The following is a 20601-nucleotide window of genomic DNA, read 5'->3' on the forward strand; positions in this document are numbered from 1 at the left end:
TTACAAGATGGCAATATCATGGAAAGTTCAATATGAGGATTTTTAAAAATTTAAGCAGTATCGACAGGAAAGATGAACTTGAAGCATTTTAAAATAAAAAGTTACTGAGAATACAAGGGAACCATATTCTCCATAGCACCTCTTTGTTACTAATGTTAAATAGAGAAACAAAACCATCTCTCAGAAAACATAATAATCAGTGTAATGATTCTGATTCTGGTCCTTTATGGACCTACCATGAAACATCCAGCATGGCACAGCCCAGTCTAATGCTAATCTAAAGGAGGGTACAGTAAGGCAGGTGGAAAACAGCTGAGGAGCAACAAGGCCCAGGTGCCAGAGCACCCATACTCTCCCAAGGGGACTGCTGGCTATTAAGAATCATTTTCGGGGCGCCTGGGTGGTGCAGTCGGTTAAGCGTCCGACTTCAGCCAGGTCACGATCTCGCAGTCCATGAGTTCGAGCCCCGCGTCAGGCTCTGGGCTGATGGCTCGGAGCCTGGAGCCTGTTTCCGATTCTGTGTCTCCCTCTCTCTCTGCCCCTCCCCCATTCATGCTCTGTCTCTCTCTGTCCCAAAAATAAATAAAAAACGTTGAAAAAAAAAATCATTTTCACTGATCTCATTGTTGCTTAACTGGAACATGCGTTCCCAGCTTTGGACACAGCTTGCTGTGAAGAACAAGTGTCTTCTAGACCATGTTCTCCAAAAGGAATGTTCCCCTGGTTCTTTACCACTACCTGCCAGCCAGATCCTAATGAGAACTGAGCCACCTCAGACCCAGAGAAGGCAACCACATGGCAAAGCTGCTTTGGCTAGCTCTGGACCACTACTCTCTGGAATGTTTCATGAGAGAGACTCAATTTCCATCTTGTTTAGGCCACACTATTATGATGTCTCATTATAGCAGCTAAACCTGAAGCCAAGGGAACACATATTTATGACAGAGCTATTTTAGTGCCTACCTTCCTCAACTCTTATTCTGAAGCTTAGGAAACATATACAACCCTTTATTGGTTTGTAACCATCTTCACTGGATTGTGCATCTAGAGGGCTGGGGTCCTGTCTTCAATTTTGGTCTAATATAGGGCCGACTGAAGGAGGAGAGGAGCAGAAAAATGAAGTAATTCAGGCTGTAGGCTTTAGGGTCAGATATTCTCCTGGAACTGAATCTTTTGTTAGTCTCTGGATTCTAACCAGATTGGTATCAAACAAATATCAACTGAGTACCTTTTATGCAGCAGGTCCCATTCTAGGAACAAAGAATTCTGCTGTGGATGATTCTGGAGGACTTGGGTTTCACAAACTCCCTTATGACTCAGCTTCCTTATTGGTAAACCAAGGCTTATAAATAACAGCAAGAGACTTATTATAGGACGGTTGTGAGGATACAGGAGATGATATGTACAAAGTACTTATTATCACACTGTACTCAATAAATATTGACAATTAGGAACTGTCAATAATTGATGGTTGGTGAATAGATACTCACTGAATGCCACAGCATCAGAGCAGTATTCGTTAGCTCTCAGTAAGAAACACAATTCAGAACTGCTACATCCAATCAGAGTTTGGTGTTCATTTTATTTGTAGTGTTTTATCTTTTCTTATATCTGCCACCTGTCTGCCAGGAATTGTGGACATGTCTTACAAAGACTTATTGAATATTACAGGGCACTTGCGACCTAATATTAAAAACTGAAAATATTAAAACCTTCCAAGAAATAATTCCTCTGGATTCCTTCCAATATGATAACTTGGGAATCATCTTTAAGGGGTTCAAAACAGAACATTATCCATCTCCCTATGATGGCTTTAATACCTGGAGCACACCAAATTGCTTGAGCACACCATCCTGCACTGTGAATCAGAACCTACTGCTTCTACCCAGCCACAGCTCATATTCTCCAAACAATTAATGGTTTCTCAGATCCGGCAGAGAGCGCTTATGGAACAATCATATTACATCATTTTAGACTACATAATGTTCAAATGCATTTCAGGTAAGAAGAAATCCTAAGGCAGGTTCTAGTAGGAAACAAATGGGGATTTTCTCAGCTCACCAAACAAAATTGGAAGATTGGGAGTTAAAGATTTCTGGTACATAAAGATGGAAAATAAATTTAATGCTCTGCAGGAAATAAAGAGCAACAGAGTACACAATACTCCATACTGGGTGGGTGGCTTCATTTTGCTACAGCAATTTCAAGAGCAACTAGATTTCCATGTCAGCTTTATCACTGAAAAACCCCCCAAAAGATAAAGTGTCAATATTTATAAAACACCTCAGATAGCTCTGCTTCTACAGAGGGACTTGACCACCTGTTAAGTACCAAGTATTATTTGCATTTTAAATATACAACCAACAAACTATACATTATTATTCTAATTGTTCAGAGGGGGCAACAGGCTATGAGGGCCTGCCCAATATCATAAAGTTATTTGTAGAAGTCTGGATGTGAGCCAGGTTAGCTGGACATCAATGCCTACATTCTTCCCACTGTACCAAGATGAATTTTGAAACAACTGAAATCTTTAGAAGAATACACTGAAATTCTGTAAGAGCTCCCTGATGAGTTAGGATTATCAGATTCTTACCATAAATAATAATGAGGATAACCTCATTTAAAAATATTCACTAGGGTAAAGTGATGTCCTCAGGACAGAACGAAGCTCAGAGGGCTCTGTGTGCCTCTTCTAGAGGATCCTACGTGCAGGCTTGCTGGCTGAGAGGATACCTTGGCTAATGGGATGATCATGATCAGCCTACGTGGAACACCTTCCAAAATATCCCAGTGAAGTGTTAACAGGAGGGACCCGTGATTTTTGGCTCAGTTCTCCTGACTGGTACCCCAGACCCACTGCCTGGCCTAGGCTCTTAGGTGGCCATTTGCCATTATTTTTGGAGCTGTCAAGGTATTTGTAATAATGAACATGGTTTCCTCAAGATGTTTAAAAACCAGTCAACATGCTAGCTAAAACAGCCACAGAATAGCAAACTGGTTCTTGTGCTTTGCAATATTTTGTGGCCAACGTACTCATTTTTTGGTATATTTCTACTCTGTCTGGGGTAAAGGACTTTGAAATTGGGGTGGTATTTGTCAGACACAAAAATTGTATTGGATATAGCTCCTTATTTTTTGCATTGCTCTAGTCATAAAGTAAGCAGTCATAATTATTACATTTACCTTTCTGTGCAGGAATATGTCATAAAGGAACGTTTAGAATATACCAATGTGAGTTCTTCCAGGTTAAATAAATCAGTCCAAGTGATTCCAACTGGTTTTGGACTATATCCGGGTTATGGAAGGTGAGAACAGATTAGGGGTATGGACCATCACAGCAGTGACAAATTCTCAACTCCTTTGTAAAAGCACAGGATTTCTTTAGGTTTAGACATGACTCACTAAAGCTATATTTTCAATGAGAATATAGCAGGAAGCATTTAAAAGGTAGAAAATATAATCATGACAGTACAGACTGACCCCCACCCCCCACAAAAATGTATGACCTCATTTCAAGATGTAGTTATTCTTCTGTCACTAGGCTGTTGGGTGGAGTTGCTGATATCTACGTGTCACACAGGAGAACCCAAAGTGTCATGTGGTTCCAGTTAAGGTGCAAAGACCACCATTATACTTTAGAAAAAAAACATCATTTCTGAACAATCTCTTTGGACTACTGATTTTCTGCAAGACTGAGTTTCCTAATAGCAAGGAAAAAGTAATCAGGTACAAGCTGTCCTAAACACATCATGAAGAAACTATTTACTTTGGATATGCCCCTCCTACTCGGTGTTCTAGGGAGGGGTTCCTACTTCCTCCTTCACCTTTCCTGGGTAATTAATGCGATGATCTGCACTAGCGTACTTGTGTTTTATTCCCTACTTGTTTTCCATGAATAGTCAAACATTTTGAACAAGTGTGTATTTTCTATAAGTACTGAGAGCTGATTAGTATCAGACACTATTCTAAAACTCTGGAATAAAGTGGAAAGCATCCTTGGAATTTATATCCTGGAGGGGGGCAGTCCAAAAAAATGGATATTTTATATACTTCTTTGCATCTCCCTTCTCTTACTTAATGATACTTGCTAGAATTCCCTCCAAGGCAACTGGTAAAGATGTATCTGAGGAATTTCTTAATGAGATTTCCGAATATACTCTAAAGATAGCTGTAAAGAGTTGAATTTGCAAAATTATATTAAGATGACATAACCTTTATCTCTACGGATCCAGACAGACATTGACCCCTCCGACTAGCTTCATCAGCATGATGACATAAGGGTCCTTAGGCATGTAACCTCAGCTTGGTCCTTTGCTTGGAACCCCTTCCATGGGCCACATCTTAGCCTGGGCATCTCCCTTTGAGTATTTCTCATTCTGGATCCAGGTCCCTCCTAAGTGGCCCCAGGCTAGAACACTGCGCTTCCAAAACCTTTCTACCTTCTCAAGGATAACAACTGTAGTAAATGTTATATTGAGTACTTGCTATTTTAGTAAGATTGGAACCATTATGAGGACACAGGAGCCTCCACCCGAAGTTCAAAGTCACACATCATAGCCAGGGGTAGAAGTGGGAGCTCCTGGTTTTTTTTTTCAACGTTTTTTATTTATTTTTGGGACAGAGAGAGACAGAGCATGAACGGGGGAGGGGCAGAGAGAGAGGGAGACACAGAATCCGAAACAGGCTCCAGGCTCCGAGCCATCAGCCCAGAGCCTGACGCGGGGCTCGAACTCACGGACCGCGAGATCGTGACCTGGCTGAAGCCGGACGCTTAACCGACTGCGCCACCCAGGCGCCCCATGGGAACTCCTGGTTTTAATCACTGCCATTATACCTTTCTGGATCTGAAGATTGCTAGTCATGCAAAATTTTCCATTTCAACCGTGCTTCATCTGACAAGTTTTCCACATTTTATAACTTATATAAACGTCTTTTCTTTCCTTCTCTGTCAACCATAGTCTGTAGTAACTTTTTTATGATAATTTTTATAAAGGCTTTCTCCCTCCTAGATTCTATTATTTTGTGGCTTTAGAATTTTTATTAAGCACAACATGTGTTCTGTAAGAAATTTGGAAAATACAAAGGGGAAAGCATCTGAAGATTCTTACATAACCTTCAGGAGTATCTCCTGTTTTATTAATGAGTGCACATGTGTGTTTATATACATGAATATGTATTTGTATAGCAAGATTCTATAACATATAGTTGTATTGTGAACTCTTCCCCCCACATCATTAAAAATTCTTTAAAAATGTGATTTTTAAAGGCTGTGCAAACCCCATCATATACATACACTATTATATAATCATTCTCATATTGGGCAATTAGGCTGTTGCCAATTTTTAGATATTAGAAACATCGCTATGATTAATACATTTGTGTTAACAGTAAATATTTCTTTAGACTGGATCCCTAGAATTGGAATTACCGAGCCAAAGATGCAAACATCTTTAATGCCTTTACTACAGATCATTAAAGTGCTTTCCAAAATGGTTGTGCCAATTTACTCTCATCAATACTATGTGAAATTGCCAACATCACAACACTTACACTGTTTTAACTGTTACTAATATAATAGGCAGAGATATTCCATTATTCTTATTAATGTTTATTTACTTTTGAGAGACAGAGTGAGCAAGCGCACGAGCGATCGGAGGAGGGGCACAGAGAGGAGATGCAGAATCTGAAGCAGGCTCCAGGCTCTGAGCTGTCAGCACAGAGCCCGATGCAGGGATTGAACTCATGGACCGTGAGATCATGACCTGAGCCAAAGTCGGAAGCTTAACCGACTGAGCCACCCAGATGCCTCCCCATTATTTTAATTCATATTTCTGTGATTACTAGTGAGGTAAGAAAATTATGTCATATGTATATGTCATTTATATTCCTTCTGTCATCAATTATCTGTTAATATCAAATATCTCCCCTTTCCCCCCACCTTGTTTTTCGTTATTCATTTGTAATTACTTTGCACAGATCACCTTCATTTTATTCATTCATTCATTCAACAGGTATCTGCTAATCTCCTGATGCTTACCTTGTCCAGTGTTAAGGATACAAATCCTATCCTTTGTACTCCAGAATGCCTTTGGGAATTTCCTTACAAGACTTTTCTGAGTATGTATCTTAATATAACTAAGAGCATATTACCAACATTGATATTTTAAGCACAATTAAAATAATACTCATAGGTCAATGGAAGATGATAATAGGAATAGGAATTTGTTCCCAGCTCAAACTCGAGACTTTTTTTTTTTTGGGGGGGGGGGTCTTTGCAAATTCAATAAGCCAACAAATCATGACTCAAGTCATTCAATAGAAGTTTACAGGTTGCAAAACATCTTACATGCTGGGACAATGAAAAGTGCCGCCGAATTTTATTTTAATTTAATTCTATTTATTTATTTATTTATTTATTTATTTATTTATTTATTTATTTATTTTTACAAAGAGAGAGAGCATGTGTGCATGCTCACAAAAACAAGGGAGGGGCAGAGGAAGAGGGAGAGAGAATCTCAAGCAGCCTCCATGCCCAGTGCTGCAGCCTAAGGATCTCAGGACTGTGAAATCATGATCTGAGCTGAAATCAAGAGCTGGATGTTTGGGGTGCCTGGGTAGCTCAGTCAGATGAGTGCCTTGACTCTTGGTTTCAGCTCAGGTCGTGATTTCAGGGTTTTGAGTTCAAGTCCTGTGTCGGGCTCTGCTCTACCAGCACAGAGCCTGCTTGGGATTTTCCCTGTGTGTCTGTCTCTCTCTCTCTCTCTCTCTCTCTCTCTCTCTCTCTCTCTCAGAATAAATAAAAACAAAACAAAACAAACGAACAAAAAACAGTCAGACGTTTAACCAACTTGAGCCACCGAGACGCCCACCATCGAATTTCTAAATGAAATTCTGCATTGACTGGGTGTTCTCCCTGTGGAGTATCTAAAACATGTAAGCAGTTTTGGGGCACCTGGGTGGCTCAGTCGGTTAAGCGTCCGACTTCAGCTCAGGTCGTGATCTCGCGGTCTGTGGGTTTGAGCCCCACGTCGGGCTCTGTGCTGACAGCTCAGAGCCTGGAGCCTGTTTCAGATCTGTCTCCCCCTCTTTCTGACCCTCCCCCGTTCATGCTCTGTTTCTCTCTGTCTCAAAAATAAATAAAGGTTAAAAAAAAATTTAAAACATGTAAGCAGTTTAGCTGCTATTATCAAAAGTGAATCAGAATAAACAATGGCCTACAGTGGTGGTCACCAGCTTAACACATCCATCTGAACTACTTGAAGGAGTATGTAGCTTGTGGACCACAGGAAACAGGAGAGTACGAGAGAAACTGCAAAATCTAACTGATAACATGTAATAACCCTTGATTCCTGGATTGGAATCTTAATCAAGTAAGGAAAGATGCACTACTTATTTTGTAACATGAATTTCTCATTCCTGAGTCTGAAATTTGGGGACTTTCTGAAGAAAACACATCTTCAATTATCAAAAGGATACCAGGGTGCAAGGGTGACTATATCTCATGAGACCCTGAATGTCTGAGTATATCTGTTTAATCCTTCACACATTAGATAATTTAGCCCTGTGTAAAACTCTTGGATTGGATTAAAAAAAAATTCCCTTCAACACTCTAAACACATTGCTCTATGCTCTTCTTATATCTACTGTTTCAGCAAAGCTAGATCTCAGTCTGATTTTATCTTTTGCAGATAAATTGCTTTTTTTAATCTGGATTCTTAGGTTTTTTTTTTTTTTTCTCCTATATTTTTGTAAATACAAAATTTTGTCAAGGTTATTTCTAGACTAATCTCTTTTCCATAGGTGATGCCTGGAATGTGATAACCCCTGAGTACACTCACAGCTTTACTTTTTGCTTAGAAAAAACATTTTAAAATTATATTTAACTATTGCTTCTGTTCTAGCTACTCTAAAATGTTTACTGAGAACATTCATAATGCTTATGTTAGATTTATTTTCTATAGGCTCCATGTCTACTAACATTTATCATATCCTTTTTGCTCTTTTCCTTCATATTCCAAGATAACCACTCAAACAATCTTGTCACTGCCAATGACTCGCTTTTCCTCTGTATCCATTCTTCTCTTTATTGACTCCACTGCAGATTTTAACTGTCTAGTAAACATCTCTGTAACATAATTTCCTGTGAATCCTAGATTCCCTACTTATTCACTGTGTAAGTTTGGGCAAATTAATCAACTTTCCTGAGTTTCAGTTTCCCTGTAAACAGGGGCAATAATAACAACTCTCTGAATAATTCAGGGTTTTAGGTTAAAAGCAACAGAAAATGCCGTGGCTAATTTAAGGGTTAAAAACAATTTACTAAAACAATTTACCTGTATCGCTTAAAATTATATATTTCCCACCACATCTATTGAGGAGGGAAAATGCATGGAACAATGAAATTTGGATCAGATTATGTTCAGTGGCCAAAAAAAAAAAAAAAAAGATTTTCAAAGCATCAACTTGTTAGGTTGGGATAAGGAATATAGGAGATCCTCAATGCAAAGCACTTAGCAAAATGCCTGGCACATAGTAAGTAATAATAAATGTTAGCTATTAGTCTCCTAATAGATTTCTATTCCATAGAGTTCATGGATTCTTATAAGCTATCCTTATGACAATATCTTTCCTAAGTTTTTCATTGGTTTCCAGTTGTAGTGGTGATAATAGTGGTGATGGTAGGGAGAGAAGAAATAGCAGTCTGGCTATTAGAATAAGTGGCAAAACCAGTAAAGCAACGGGGGTGGGGGTGGGGGGGGTGGGGGTTGGTCTTTGTGATCACAAAAAGGCAGACCAGACATGGATGATGCACTGACCATTCTTCTCAAACCTGTTCTACTGGCCTCACATTAGGAGAGCTCTAACTCTGACAACAGAGTGAGTTCTTCATCGTTTTTTATGGAAAATCAAAAGTTTTATCAAGGGTTCAGAAATTAAAAAAAAAAAAATTCACCCAAATAAAATGGTTTCATATTAGTAAAATAGGTTTTCCTTATTCTGTAGTACAAATCAAAGAAGCTACATGTAACAGCATTCTGTTCGGTATGCATAGTTACACAAATATGTTTCCTATTCTTACCTACAGACCATCAAATCTTCTAATCAATCTGCTTAAAATAATGCTAACAGCAGCAATTACTAAGATACATTTTTCTACAAAATAATTTAATAAGAATTCACTTGTTTCATTATACTTTGCTAACTGAAATAAAAGAAAAATAAAGATCCTGCTGTTAAGAGCTTACATTATATAAAGAAAACAGTATTCACCTTATTAAGAAACAGAGGAGAAAATGGGGCAATGGGAAAACTCCAGTGAGCTTCTCTCCTTACAACAATTATAGCTTTAAAGCAAGAAACATATGAGGTAGCTAAGGTCACAAATGAAATAAGGAGTTGTCAATTTACTCTGCACTTGGGCAAGGCAGGCTTACTCTTTAGTTATTATTATTATTATTACTATTAATTTATTTTTTATGTTTATTTGTTTTTGAGAACGAGAGAGACAGAGCACGAGCAGGGCAGGGGCAGAGACAGACAGGGAGACACAGAATCCGAAGCAGGCTCCAGGCTCTGAGCTGTCAGCACAGAGCCCGACGCGATGCTCGAGCTCACAGACCTCAAGATCATGATGTGAGCCGAAGTCAGATGCTTAACTGACTGAGCCACACAGGTGCCCCAGTCCTTAGTTTTTGAAGATGAAGTTAAAATAGTAAGCATCAATTCCCCTAGAACAGCTTAATAAAAGGGCCTATGCAGTGGCTAAGGACCTTTATCTTGATTTAGGCTTTAGGAATGATCTTAGGAAAACTTGCAAATCAGATATATTCCTATTATGGACAATGATTCCACACAATGAATACTTTCCTGATGTCATGCTGCTCTGTGGGAATTTTCATATATAAAAGTCTGCAAATTAAAATATAAATTAAGTAGCCTATACATTAAAACATACCTTGAACTCCAATTTTTAAAGGAAAATTACAATTTCTTTCAACAGTCAAGAGATTTCAATTCTAAGAAAACTATCTTTCAATTTATGATAGCCACATTCATATCTGAAATATAACTTATACAGTATTGCATAACATGCATTTGTCTCCAAGTTTCAATAATGTGCTCTTTCAATTTGCTTGCAGACTGTTTCTATTACATGCAACCCCTGTATTAAGGTTTGAGTGCATAAAAACTCTTAAGATTCTCTAAGCGAAGACATAGATTTATCTTTGAACTACTTGAAAAAAAAAACTATACGTTTTAAATGATTTTTCTTAGGAATGTCTACAATGCAATAATCATAACCTAAATTACTTTGCTGAGGTACAAGCAGATCTGATCACTTTGGAAACAATACATTCCTAACATATAAACAGATGCAGCAAGACCATATGGACCCATTTCTGCAAAAGTAACAAAAACGGCAATTTAGAAATCGAGAGCACTTCAACATGAAGATAGACTGTTTTGCTATAGCTATGGAGCAACTGCAGGGTTAGACCTGAGGGGAAAAGAATGTTTCTAAAATATTTTTCTCTCCAGAAATGATTCTAAAAAGAAAAACGATCACGCAGTGCAGAGAATTCAATGCTGAATGATCCTGTCATCCATTTAATCTCACCAACTCAGCAGTCACTCATTTCAACTTTAATAGCATCAGCTTTGCATGTACAGGGGAAAAAATATTCCATATATTCATAATTTAACTCTGAACAGGAACTGTTATTCAAGTGAAAAGGAAATTATCATTTTAAACATACAAAGTCAGGGTTAGCTTTAAGTGTTAATAAAGGAAAAATACTGCATTACTTTCAAATGTGAACGAAAGGTAATGCTAATTCAATGGCAAAAATTGAAGTTAAAAATGTCTAAGTTAACAAATTTACATAAAACTGATTCAATACAATACATATCTATAACCTGCTTAAATAAAAAAGGGGGCAAAAACACACATTCTTGGATTTTGTGGTTCCATAAATGAATATTCATACTTGCCAATTACTGCACATAAAGTATACAATATGGTTTGTGCCTCTGCATTCTTCTGAGGTGGCAACTATACGGAACAGATCATCTTTGTAGACCAGCTTACCATCCCTCCATCCCTCCCTCCCTCCCTCCCTCCCTCCCTTTCCTGGACAGAGTGTTTTGTTTACAAGAGGCTTTCCATGGATATTTTTTACTTAGTTAAAAGCAAGCACTAAAGCTAACTACAGGGGGATCTTGAGCATTTTTACATTCCCAGTTCATTAATACAGTAAGTATTTTTAGGCACCTACTATGTATTTCATGTGTACATATGTGATACAGCTATGTGTGCAAAGCCAGACTGAGCCTGTTCAAATTCCTGGAATTTAAGAACTCTTCACATCAAAACAGAGCAAAGCACCCCAAAACAAAACAAACAAAACCTACAGCACCCAATAAACCTAAAAAGAGTCTCCAACTGACTCAAATAGAACAAATAGTTACTCAGGATGCACTCCTGAGACATAGAAGACTGGAGAACTTTGCCAATAGGTCCAGGTGATCATTTATCAGGCCATCACAAAAGGGATATAACTGTTGCTAGCTAACTTGGCAATCTAATTTTTTATCTTGCTGAGGACAATTTTTTTTGCATACACTCACATAATGAATAAAGCTGTTGGCCATACTCAGTTGTATTCCTTAACCACAGAGACACCTGAAGTGAAGGATACCCTACACCATGAACACATGGAAGAGAAATGTTACAGTCTGACCACAGCACACTTAAAGAAGACTGATCTGAGAAGTCTCGGGGTTCAGAATTTTTGAATCCAGGCTGAACAGTATCACAGGTACTCTACCACCTGACCTCATCTTGAACCACACTGCCATAATATTAAGGAGATAACGCTTTCAAATTTGATGATCCCACAGAAATCATTAAGAAAAGATCCAATCTTACCTTGTGTTTGATGATGCAGTTCAGGCATGGAAGACTTCACTATACATTATATGGTAATTACAATCGCCAGAATAATCCAGTTACCAGTAGGAGCAATTACTAAGTTACCACAGGAAAAATGCCAAGTTTTAGGCATTGTTCTTACAGTGCTTTTAGCTAAGCAAAAAACTATGCTTGTTTACAGCTGAAATAAAAATTCTGTCTTCTGCATGTGTTTGAGGTGTGTCAGAGAGAATGATTTTATTGTAAATAAACTTAGGGACCAAATAAAAGGAAGTTGCAAAGGCAGGTGCACAACAGTTGAGTTGTTTCAGTTTCGAAGGAATAAAGTAAATAATTGCACTGGAATTTGTTCAGTTCTGGGCATTCTGCCATACAGGAAGGGTGTGTAATTACTGAAGCTAACATATCCATGTAAAAATGAAGTAATATCAATAGGGCACAGTTGGCTCCAAATTTCCTTATTTTATCTTCAAAAATTAAGGATCTTTAATGACTCTCATTTCACTCTTTGATATTTAAGTATCACCTACATTAATATGGACACACTGAAGGCAGAATTGAAATTTTCACTGAAGTCAGAAAATATTGTCTTGAGGCTTCTCTCTGAGAGCCTCACAAGTAATGAACATTGCAATTTTAACTCACCAAAGGCAACAAAAGAAGTATACACACTATCTAATTTAGGACTTTACCAGAGTTAAGAAACGTATATGTAAAATGAGCATGTTTTACCAAATCTGTTCTGTGCTTACAATTTCATGCTATCTGGATTGGCCTCAACCTTAAATGTGGTTTTCAAACTTCTTAAATCAGAAGCCAAAAATAAGAGTGTGGTTTGAAGGAACAGTAGAATGGAGGTTAGAGTGCCTGAGTATGGCCAAGTTCAAATAGAGGTCTCAATTATGCAAGCAACTGTTATGACAGAAGATGAAAGAATGTAATAATGTAATTATGCATGATCTACAGAATGCAAATCAATTTGCATCCTATATAGAGCTATGAAATATACTTGTTAACCCTATGATTGGCCACATAGTCTTTTACAGAGTGTTTGTATAATCCAGATCACTTCCTATCAGCTATAAAAACTACCATATACTCTTCCCATTGATAACAATAGCCTGCACATGGTCTTTGGCTCACTGTTTCCTTTGAGCCTGTGAAGTTAGCACACTGACACATCTAAGTTGCAGGGGGTGGCAGCAAAGTTCTGGATGAGCAGCCAATGTCTTATCAAATTCTAATTCTTTTGCATCCAAATATGTACGACCCACTTCAAGGCGAAATCAATCATTTAGGTCTAAGGCTTTCATGGGAGGAGGCAGGGCCCTTTGAGGGCACCACATTTGGTCATATTTCTTTACCTTACTATGCAAAAGACATTAAGCTAGACACCAGACCTTTCTTAAATTTGCCATACATTTAACTCTCAGGATGCAAAAAAATTCCTTGTTTTCAACATCTATGTTCATCGTGGACTCCTGGATCCTTATTGGGAGTTGAGTTCAATAACAGAACCTGTCCAATGCTGATCTTGATTACAGCCAACTGGTGGCTTACATTTACTTGGCTCTTCAGGTAATTTCAGATTTGAGTTCAAGGAGCACATTATTATTCCCATGGGATGATTTTTTATTTCTTTTAAAACATGATCCTTAACTGAAAGAGATTTCTTCGGTGGTTACCTGTGTAACCAGGTATGCATGATGATGGTGGATGTTTTGTGACATCACCAAGATAACCATAACCTTCTATTCCGTACACTTAATTTTCAGCTAAGTTGGACAGATGGGAGACGACATTTATAACACTTACGTCATTATCTAACCATTAACAGGAAATAAAATTTTAGTTTGCTCCATGCAGAGATCAGATTTAATTCCTAGATCAGTATGAATATATACAAGTTGTCTGAAGGATAAAAATACACAGGTGAGTAACTAGTTTTCTAAGCACTCCCTGTGAGATTCTCTGGCTTAGCAGTGCTCTATGAATGTGGCCGCAAGTTCCATTATCTTCACAGAACAGTTAGCTGGTGACAAAGAAATCTGAGGGCCAGTATTATTCATTCACTCCCTTTCTGATCGATCATTACAAGTCTAATATAGTAAAGGGGTTGGGAGGGTAGCCTGTGACACATGTGTAAAACACTGTATAAAACATGGCTCTATCCTTAGATAGCTGACTATATAATCCAAGGAAGCATACAGTAAGAGTCAAAGCAGTGGAATAAAGTGCTAGAGAGGGAATATAAAGCAGTGGAATAAAGCGGAGAGAGACCTGACCTCAGCTGGGGTGCAAATGGCTTCACAAAAGAGGCAGAACTTGAACAGAAGTAGATCCCTTCTTTCTATCTGTCAAAAAGCAAGGACTTTTTCTATAACTGCACAGGTATGCACCTAAGTGACCGAATCAATGTGAAAGGTTACCACTTCACAAAAGGGAGAGAACATGCATCTTAGCATTCTGTCAAGGAATAAGGAACAGTTATGTCTTTGGGATCCTAGGGGAAGTGTGGCCCCATAGAGGAAGATTTAAATGTTTTTATGACACCCCAAATCCGATTTTGGATATTAAGAGATTAATGCTTTGTTAACAAGATTGCTTTGGTTGCTTGCTATTTCCTTCCCTACTACTTATCTGTGAATGGCCCAGGGCAAGTATGTCTGAGGTGTTTTAGTGGCCTGGATGTACTTTACTCAAGAACCCAGACTTTTCCTCTCAACATTCAGGTGTGTGTTAAAAGGTATTACTCTCTAATTCTTTATCCAAATGCCTTGACATTATGATGGGGTTGCACTAAATCACCATGTAGATAAAATTTATTTTCACATGCTCTATTTCTGATAATACATACATAAAGCAGTTCTAGTTTGTGAGACCAGCATGGTAAAGTTTTCAAAGTTTAATGACATGCAGAAGTAAAATACTACCACAGCATAAACAGAGCTCAATATTCAGAAAGTTGTTTTGTCTTCATATCCATGTCCAAAGAAGGTTCACTGAATCCTGATACATACTTAAGAGTAGAATCACCAGATCCTCCTAAGAGGAACCTTTTCTTCTTAGGTAGAAATGCTGATGAAAATAGTAATATTAACCCTTACCATGAGCACTTACTAGAATGTGCCAGGTACCACTGTAAACATTTTACAACGGTTACTTCAATATCTTCAGGATCATTATCACCACTTTACAGATGAGAAACTGAGACACAGAGAGGTTAAGAAATCTTCCTAAGATCACATGGAAAGTAGTGATAGGAGCCAGGGCCACTTCAGTTGCACTGAAGGGGTCTCTTCCTTCTGTGCCCTAACGAAACATCCTTCCTGAGACATGGCTGCCACCAAACAAGGTCTCTTCTTTGACAACAGAGAAGCTGATGTTATTACTTCATGGCCATGAACGTTGCATGGTAGTGAGGCTTTTATTTTTTAAATAATTATACATCCCACCCAAGAATATTATTCTTTTGATATAAAACATGATCAAGGACACGCTCTAACATTAACTGTTTCATTTGAATCTAACACAATTAAGAATGTAGCATTCTGACTAGTTATTTTCAAATCATATATATAAGGTAAACAGTAATTGGTTTTCTTATTCCTAACTTTTCTGTGCTCTGTCTCATTGGGCAGATGATAGGGAGTGACATTTTAGGAAAGTCCTAAGAAATTTTTACCCCAACTACAAAGAAATTAGAGTATCTTGCCTGGTAGCACAAAAATCCCACAGAAGCTTGAGTTAGCTTTTTAAAATCAGGTAAGTATCTTGGAATGAGACATGGATACGGTGTCTTGGGTTGAACGAAATGCTGAGTGCTGAGCGATGATAAACAATTTTAAAAGAAATTAAGAATGAAAACTGCAAACATAAATTAATGGATTCAAATTCTTAGAACAAGAATAGAAGGGTAGAGTATATCCTCTTACTAAACAAACAATCTGGGATATATATTTTAATTCTTCTAATAAATAACAAATACCTGTATTCCTCTGGCTATCTTCAGAAACAGGAACCCTTCTTGCTATCTCCTACAAAATATTCATTCAGAATACTATTTATCACCAAAACATAAAATGCTCAAGTCATGTGAGGCCATCAAGGAATTCCAGTGCCAAAATCATAATAGGCTTCCAATTTTATTCAACATGCAAGGTATGTGGTCTCAAAGTACAAATGCAAAGTTCCTGTAGCTATGTTTATGGGACACAGTTTCTAGCTTTAAGTGAGTTCTGGGCATTTTGATAAATTTACTGTCACGTTCCACCAAAATGCAGTATACACTAACAGCTCTAAATAAATCAGAGTCTCCTCAGTTTACAGCTCTTTGGGTCAAATCTTGACAACTATGAAGTACAATAAGAAAAGAGTCCTTTGTTTTCCTCCTCAAAGGTGAGAGAAGCTTGGATAACCTAGAGTTTGGTGGAAAATGAAAACAGTACTGACAACAATTTTTTGTGTCTTCTCAAATTAGTTTGTGGAATGTTTTAAAAGCCTCACATTTTAGTAAGGGGATGGAAAATATTCTGATATCTTGTTACCAGAATCAGCTGTGAAATTCTTCTTGAAAACATAGCTCTAATGTCAGATATCATTCTGGAGTATTCTTTCACTCTACATACCTAGCTTTAAGTTATAGCAAACAGTGAAATAATGAGGTAGTGAATATTCCTTTCTTCTCTGTCATAATCAGTCATCTGAACTATTGATTTTTTAAAAAATATTTCAGCAAATATACATCTAAGTTTATAACTCTTGAGAAGAAAAGAACCAGAGGTTTAACCATAAGATTTTTTTTTTAAAAATTACTATTCAATTATTTCCAACAGAAAGAGTCTTATTTTTGAAGGAGGGGGCAGAAAAGAAAACAGTGGAGCTTTAAATTTACATTTACCTCATTAAGCTTTTAAATCTGAAGAAATTAAATGCAGGAGTTCCAATTTCTCTAAGCACAACAGATAAGATCTAATTTAGGAGGTTACTTGTACTTGAAGGATAAATAGTATCCTTTATTAAAAAACTGAACATAAACATGACATTGAAGCAAACTGGCACAGTTTGACAAGTTTTAGAACACTAGCTCACAAAATGAATATACTTGGATTCAGACAAACACAACAAATATAGCCTTTATCCAAAAAAATCACAGAGACAACCCTATAGAATACCTACATGAAAATGTTAGAAGGTTCAACATATCTAAGGATACTACAGGCCTCGGGATGCCAGAGCCCTGACAGAAAAGTCAGCAGGGTAAACTACGCTTCACAAAGCTTGGCGCGCATGCACACACTCTGCGATGTGGGAGAGACAGAGACACCAATCACCATCGATGTTGTCCTTACTTGCAGACGCACAAGTATCCTGCATGTTCCGATTCTGACTGGCACCTGGAGCGGCTCTACATGCCAGTCATCCCAATGTACTCAGGGATGTAAACACCTTATAATTAAAAAACGTGAAGGCATCAAGGACGTTAGACAAATTTAAAACACATCCAAAGATTAATTTTTAAAGGCATTGAAGAAAGAACTGATTGCAAATTCCAGCAAGAGGATGTACCTGCTCCTTCACGGAAGCTAGAATAGTGGTGGCTGTGGTCTCGGGTTCCATGCCTGGGCCAGTGGAGGCAGCTTCCTGGCGTGTCTGTGGCTGGCCCTCCTCCACCAATGAGGCCTGCTCAGGAGCGGGCATTCCTCCTGCAAGCAAGCAGGCAAAGAGTTAACACGGGCTCACAGACTCCTATGCAGAGCAGGCAGTGGCTGAGGATGTGCAGATGGCTCCTGGGAAATACCACGGACTTCTACATACAAAGATCACAGCTTCTTACAGCTGTTTGATTTTTAAAGGCAACATCTAGGGCCCAAAGTACAGCTAGTACTACGAAAAAGTAAAATGATAATAAAAAATAATAACAACAATACATACGAAGAAAATATATTAAAGACATCATAGGAAAAATGACATAAAAGTGTTGGGGAGGAGGGCTCTTAATTAAAAACATACTAAGGACACTAAAGCGTTTTTAGAAGCTTGTTGAATTGCTGAATATTCTATTCAGATAGCCAATAAATATGATTATATCATGAAACAAATAATAATAAATACTTTAGATTGTTATAGGAGCCAATTTATAAAGTATACACATGACATCTACAAATATTCAAATGCTTTACTGGTTACAGAAGAGGCTTATGTAATAGAAAAAAAGAAGGTTTATAACTTGGGCTTGAAAATAAACAAAAGTCTCCTGTATTTAAAAGAAACGGAAGGCATTAATGACTGAAACAAGGATATCTTTGGAGTATTACAGCTAATTTGGTTTCCTTAGTGGATCTACTTTGCAGGCTCATAGCTTCTAACAGAAGAATGAGTTCTTGGCAACAGAGGGGGTGCCTCTCCTAAGATAACACACTGAGAGCAGTGTGTTTGCCAGATCAATCACCTGACCTGTTATGGACTTTTCATAAATTTGGAAAAGATTCCCACCTAAAATGTTGTACCTTTTTAAATAACTTAATCATGCAGCAGTCTACCATACCATGAGACTAGCCTAGTGCCTGGCATATGTAATAGGTATTCAATACATGTTGGCTGAATAAATGAATATATAAATGAAGGACTGACCATGTTTTCCATGTCGCATTCCAGTCATTAAGCAAATCTCCCCAAGTGCTATGACGCTTATGAGACCTTATTTGTTCAATGTGTAACTCTGCATACTCATATATGGGTATCTCAGACCATAAAAACTCTTCTTGATAGTCTTCAGTTTACTCCTCAAAATTACTCTACTGTTCCATTTCAGCTCTTTATCAACTTCCACAATGTTTAATTCCATAGTATGATCTGGGGATTCCAACCTCCCCATTCCCTCAAATTTCAATACCAGCTTGCTGTTTCTTTCTAAAATCATAACCTGTAAGACAAGGGAAGATATGTGCACCACCTGCGCCTCTCTCCGTCTCTCATCTTCACTCTTTTGACTTATACAGTAAGTGAAGGTAGGTTTAAGTTCCGGGCTTTTTATTTTTTTTTATTTTTTTTAATGTTTATTTTATTATTGAGAGACAGAGAGAGACTGAGCATGAGCATGGGAGGGGCAGAGAAAGGAGGAGACACAGAATCTGAAGCAGGCTCCAGGTTCTGGGCTGTCAGCACATAGCCCAACACAGGGCTCAAACTCACACACCACGAGATCATGACCTGAGCCGAAGTCGGACTGAGCCATCCAGGCGCCCCTAAGTTCTGGGCTTTTAACAGTGGTTGTTTTATTGTTGTCATATTAATAGGCAGAAATAGGCAGTGAATGTGATGCGTCTCTAACGCCAGCTTCATGAAGAGTCTGCATGCCTGCTCCAGCAAGTGAATTCTCTCTCTTTATTTCTATGGTGGCCAAGGCTCAGGGCAGAGCCTGGCCTTCAAGGGGGAGGACCTCCTCAAGTATGAGCAGAGGAGGAACTCCCTTCAGTGTTGGAGTAAGTGGGTCTAGGATCAAAACCTAAGTGCCCTTGGACAAGTTGCCATCTTGTTGAGCCCACTTTCCTCATTAAAAAAAGGGCCTACTAATACTTTCTACAGCACAATGGAAGTATTTTATGGTAATCTTTATTTTTTAGTATACGTGGTAGGCTTACTGAGATATAAAATACACTTAAAATATCATCAACTGAATAAAATAGCCCATTTCTATATTTACTGGGTGCTCACTAAAAACAAGATATGAAGTCTATGAAGAAACAAATGCCACACGAAATATCCTAGATTAACATTTAAGGCAAGTAAAGATATGAAAGTATTCTATGCCATTGAAAAACTACACACCTTAAAATAAGCAGATGGTTGCAGAGAACAAAAATGTTACTATGCAACAGTGAAACAAATAATGCCAAGAATCAAAAATTTTAAATGTCAAGAGTAAAATATCATGAAATACCAATGTGTAAGGAAAAAAGAAACATAAATTCAATGAACAAAGAGAATTTGAGAAAAGGAGAAAATAAATATCACTAGGGAAATAATTATTAATTGTTTACATAAATAGGAGAAGTCTTACTGAAAGATATAGATTTTTTTTTTTAATGTTTATTTTTGAGAGAGAGAGAGCGCAAGCAGGAGAGGAGCCCAAAGAGAGAGAGAGACAGAATCTGAAGCATGCTCTGGGCTCTGAGCTGTCAGCACAGAGCCTGATGTGGGGCTCGAACCCATGAACTGCAAGATCATGACTTGAGCTGAAGTCGGATGCTTAACCGACTGAGCCACCCAGGTGCCCTGAAAGATAAAGAATTATATTATTGTTATTTTATTACATTACTGTAAATGTACCACACTTAATTTCACAATATTTTGATGATTCTGTCCAGAAGCAGTACTGGATGAGCATTTTCTGAATACCACTCTGCCCACATAATATGCAGGGGGGTAAGGGGATACAGGCATAAGGCAGGGTCACTGACCATTAGTGGCCTCATCACCCAGCTGAGGCAGCAAAATATGAATCAGATTAAGGCCAAATACAGCAAGACACAAGTGATGGAATAACAAACACCACCAAAGTCTATAGGTAGAGGCTGTGAAGAGCTTATAAATTCACAGAAGAAACTAGTACTCAGCAGGAGAGATTTTCATAGGCAGGGATGATGTTTTTCATTCTCAGATTC

The 20601-nt window shown here is 38.0% G+C and overlaps 1 protein-coding gene across 8 annotated transcripts in view; it reads right to left on the reverse strand.

Moving 5' to 3' along the window:
• PKP4 (plakophilin 4) overlaps positions 1-20601 on the reverse strand; it is a 237356-nt gene that overhangs the window by 141744 nt on the left and 75011 nt on the right. For all 8 annotated transcript variants that reach the window (XM_049615607.1, XM_049615606.1, XM_049615605.1 and 5 more), the window contains exon 2: positions 17504-17640. In XM_049615607.1, the coding sequence (XP_049471564.1) occupies positions 17504-17635 (132 nt within the window). In that variant the 5' untranslated portion in view covers positions 17636-17640. The remainder of the gene's footprint in view (positions 1-17503; positions 17641-20601) is intronic.

Source organism: Panthera uncia (assembly GCF_023721935.1).
Source record: "Panthera uncia isolate 11264 chromosome C1 unlocalized genomic scaffold, Puncia_PCG_1.0 HiC_scaffold_3, whole genome shotgun sequence".
In the NCBI taxonomy this organism is placed as follows: domain Eukaryota; kingdom Metazoa; phylum Chordata; class Mammalia; order Carnivora; family Felidae; genus Panthera; species Panthera uncia.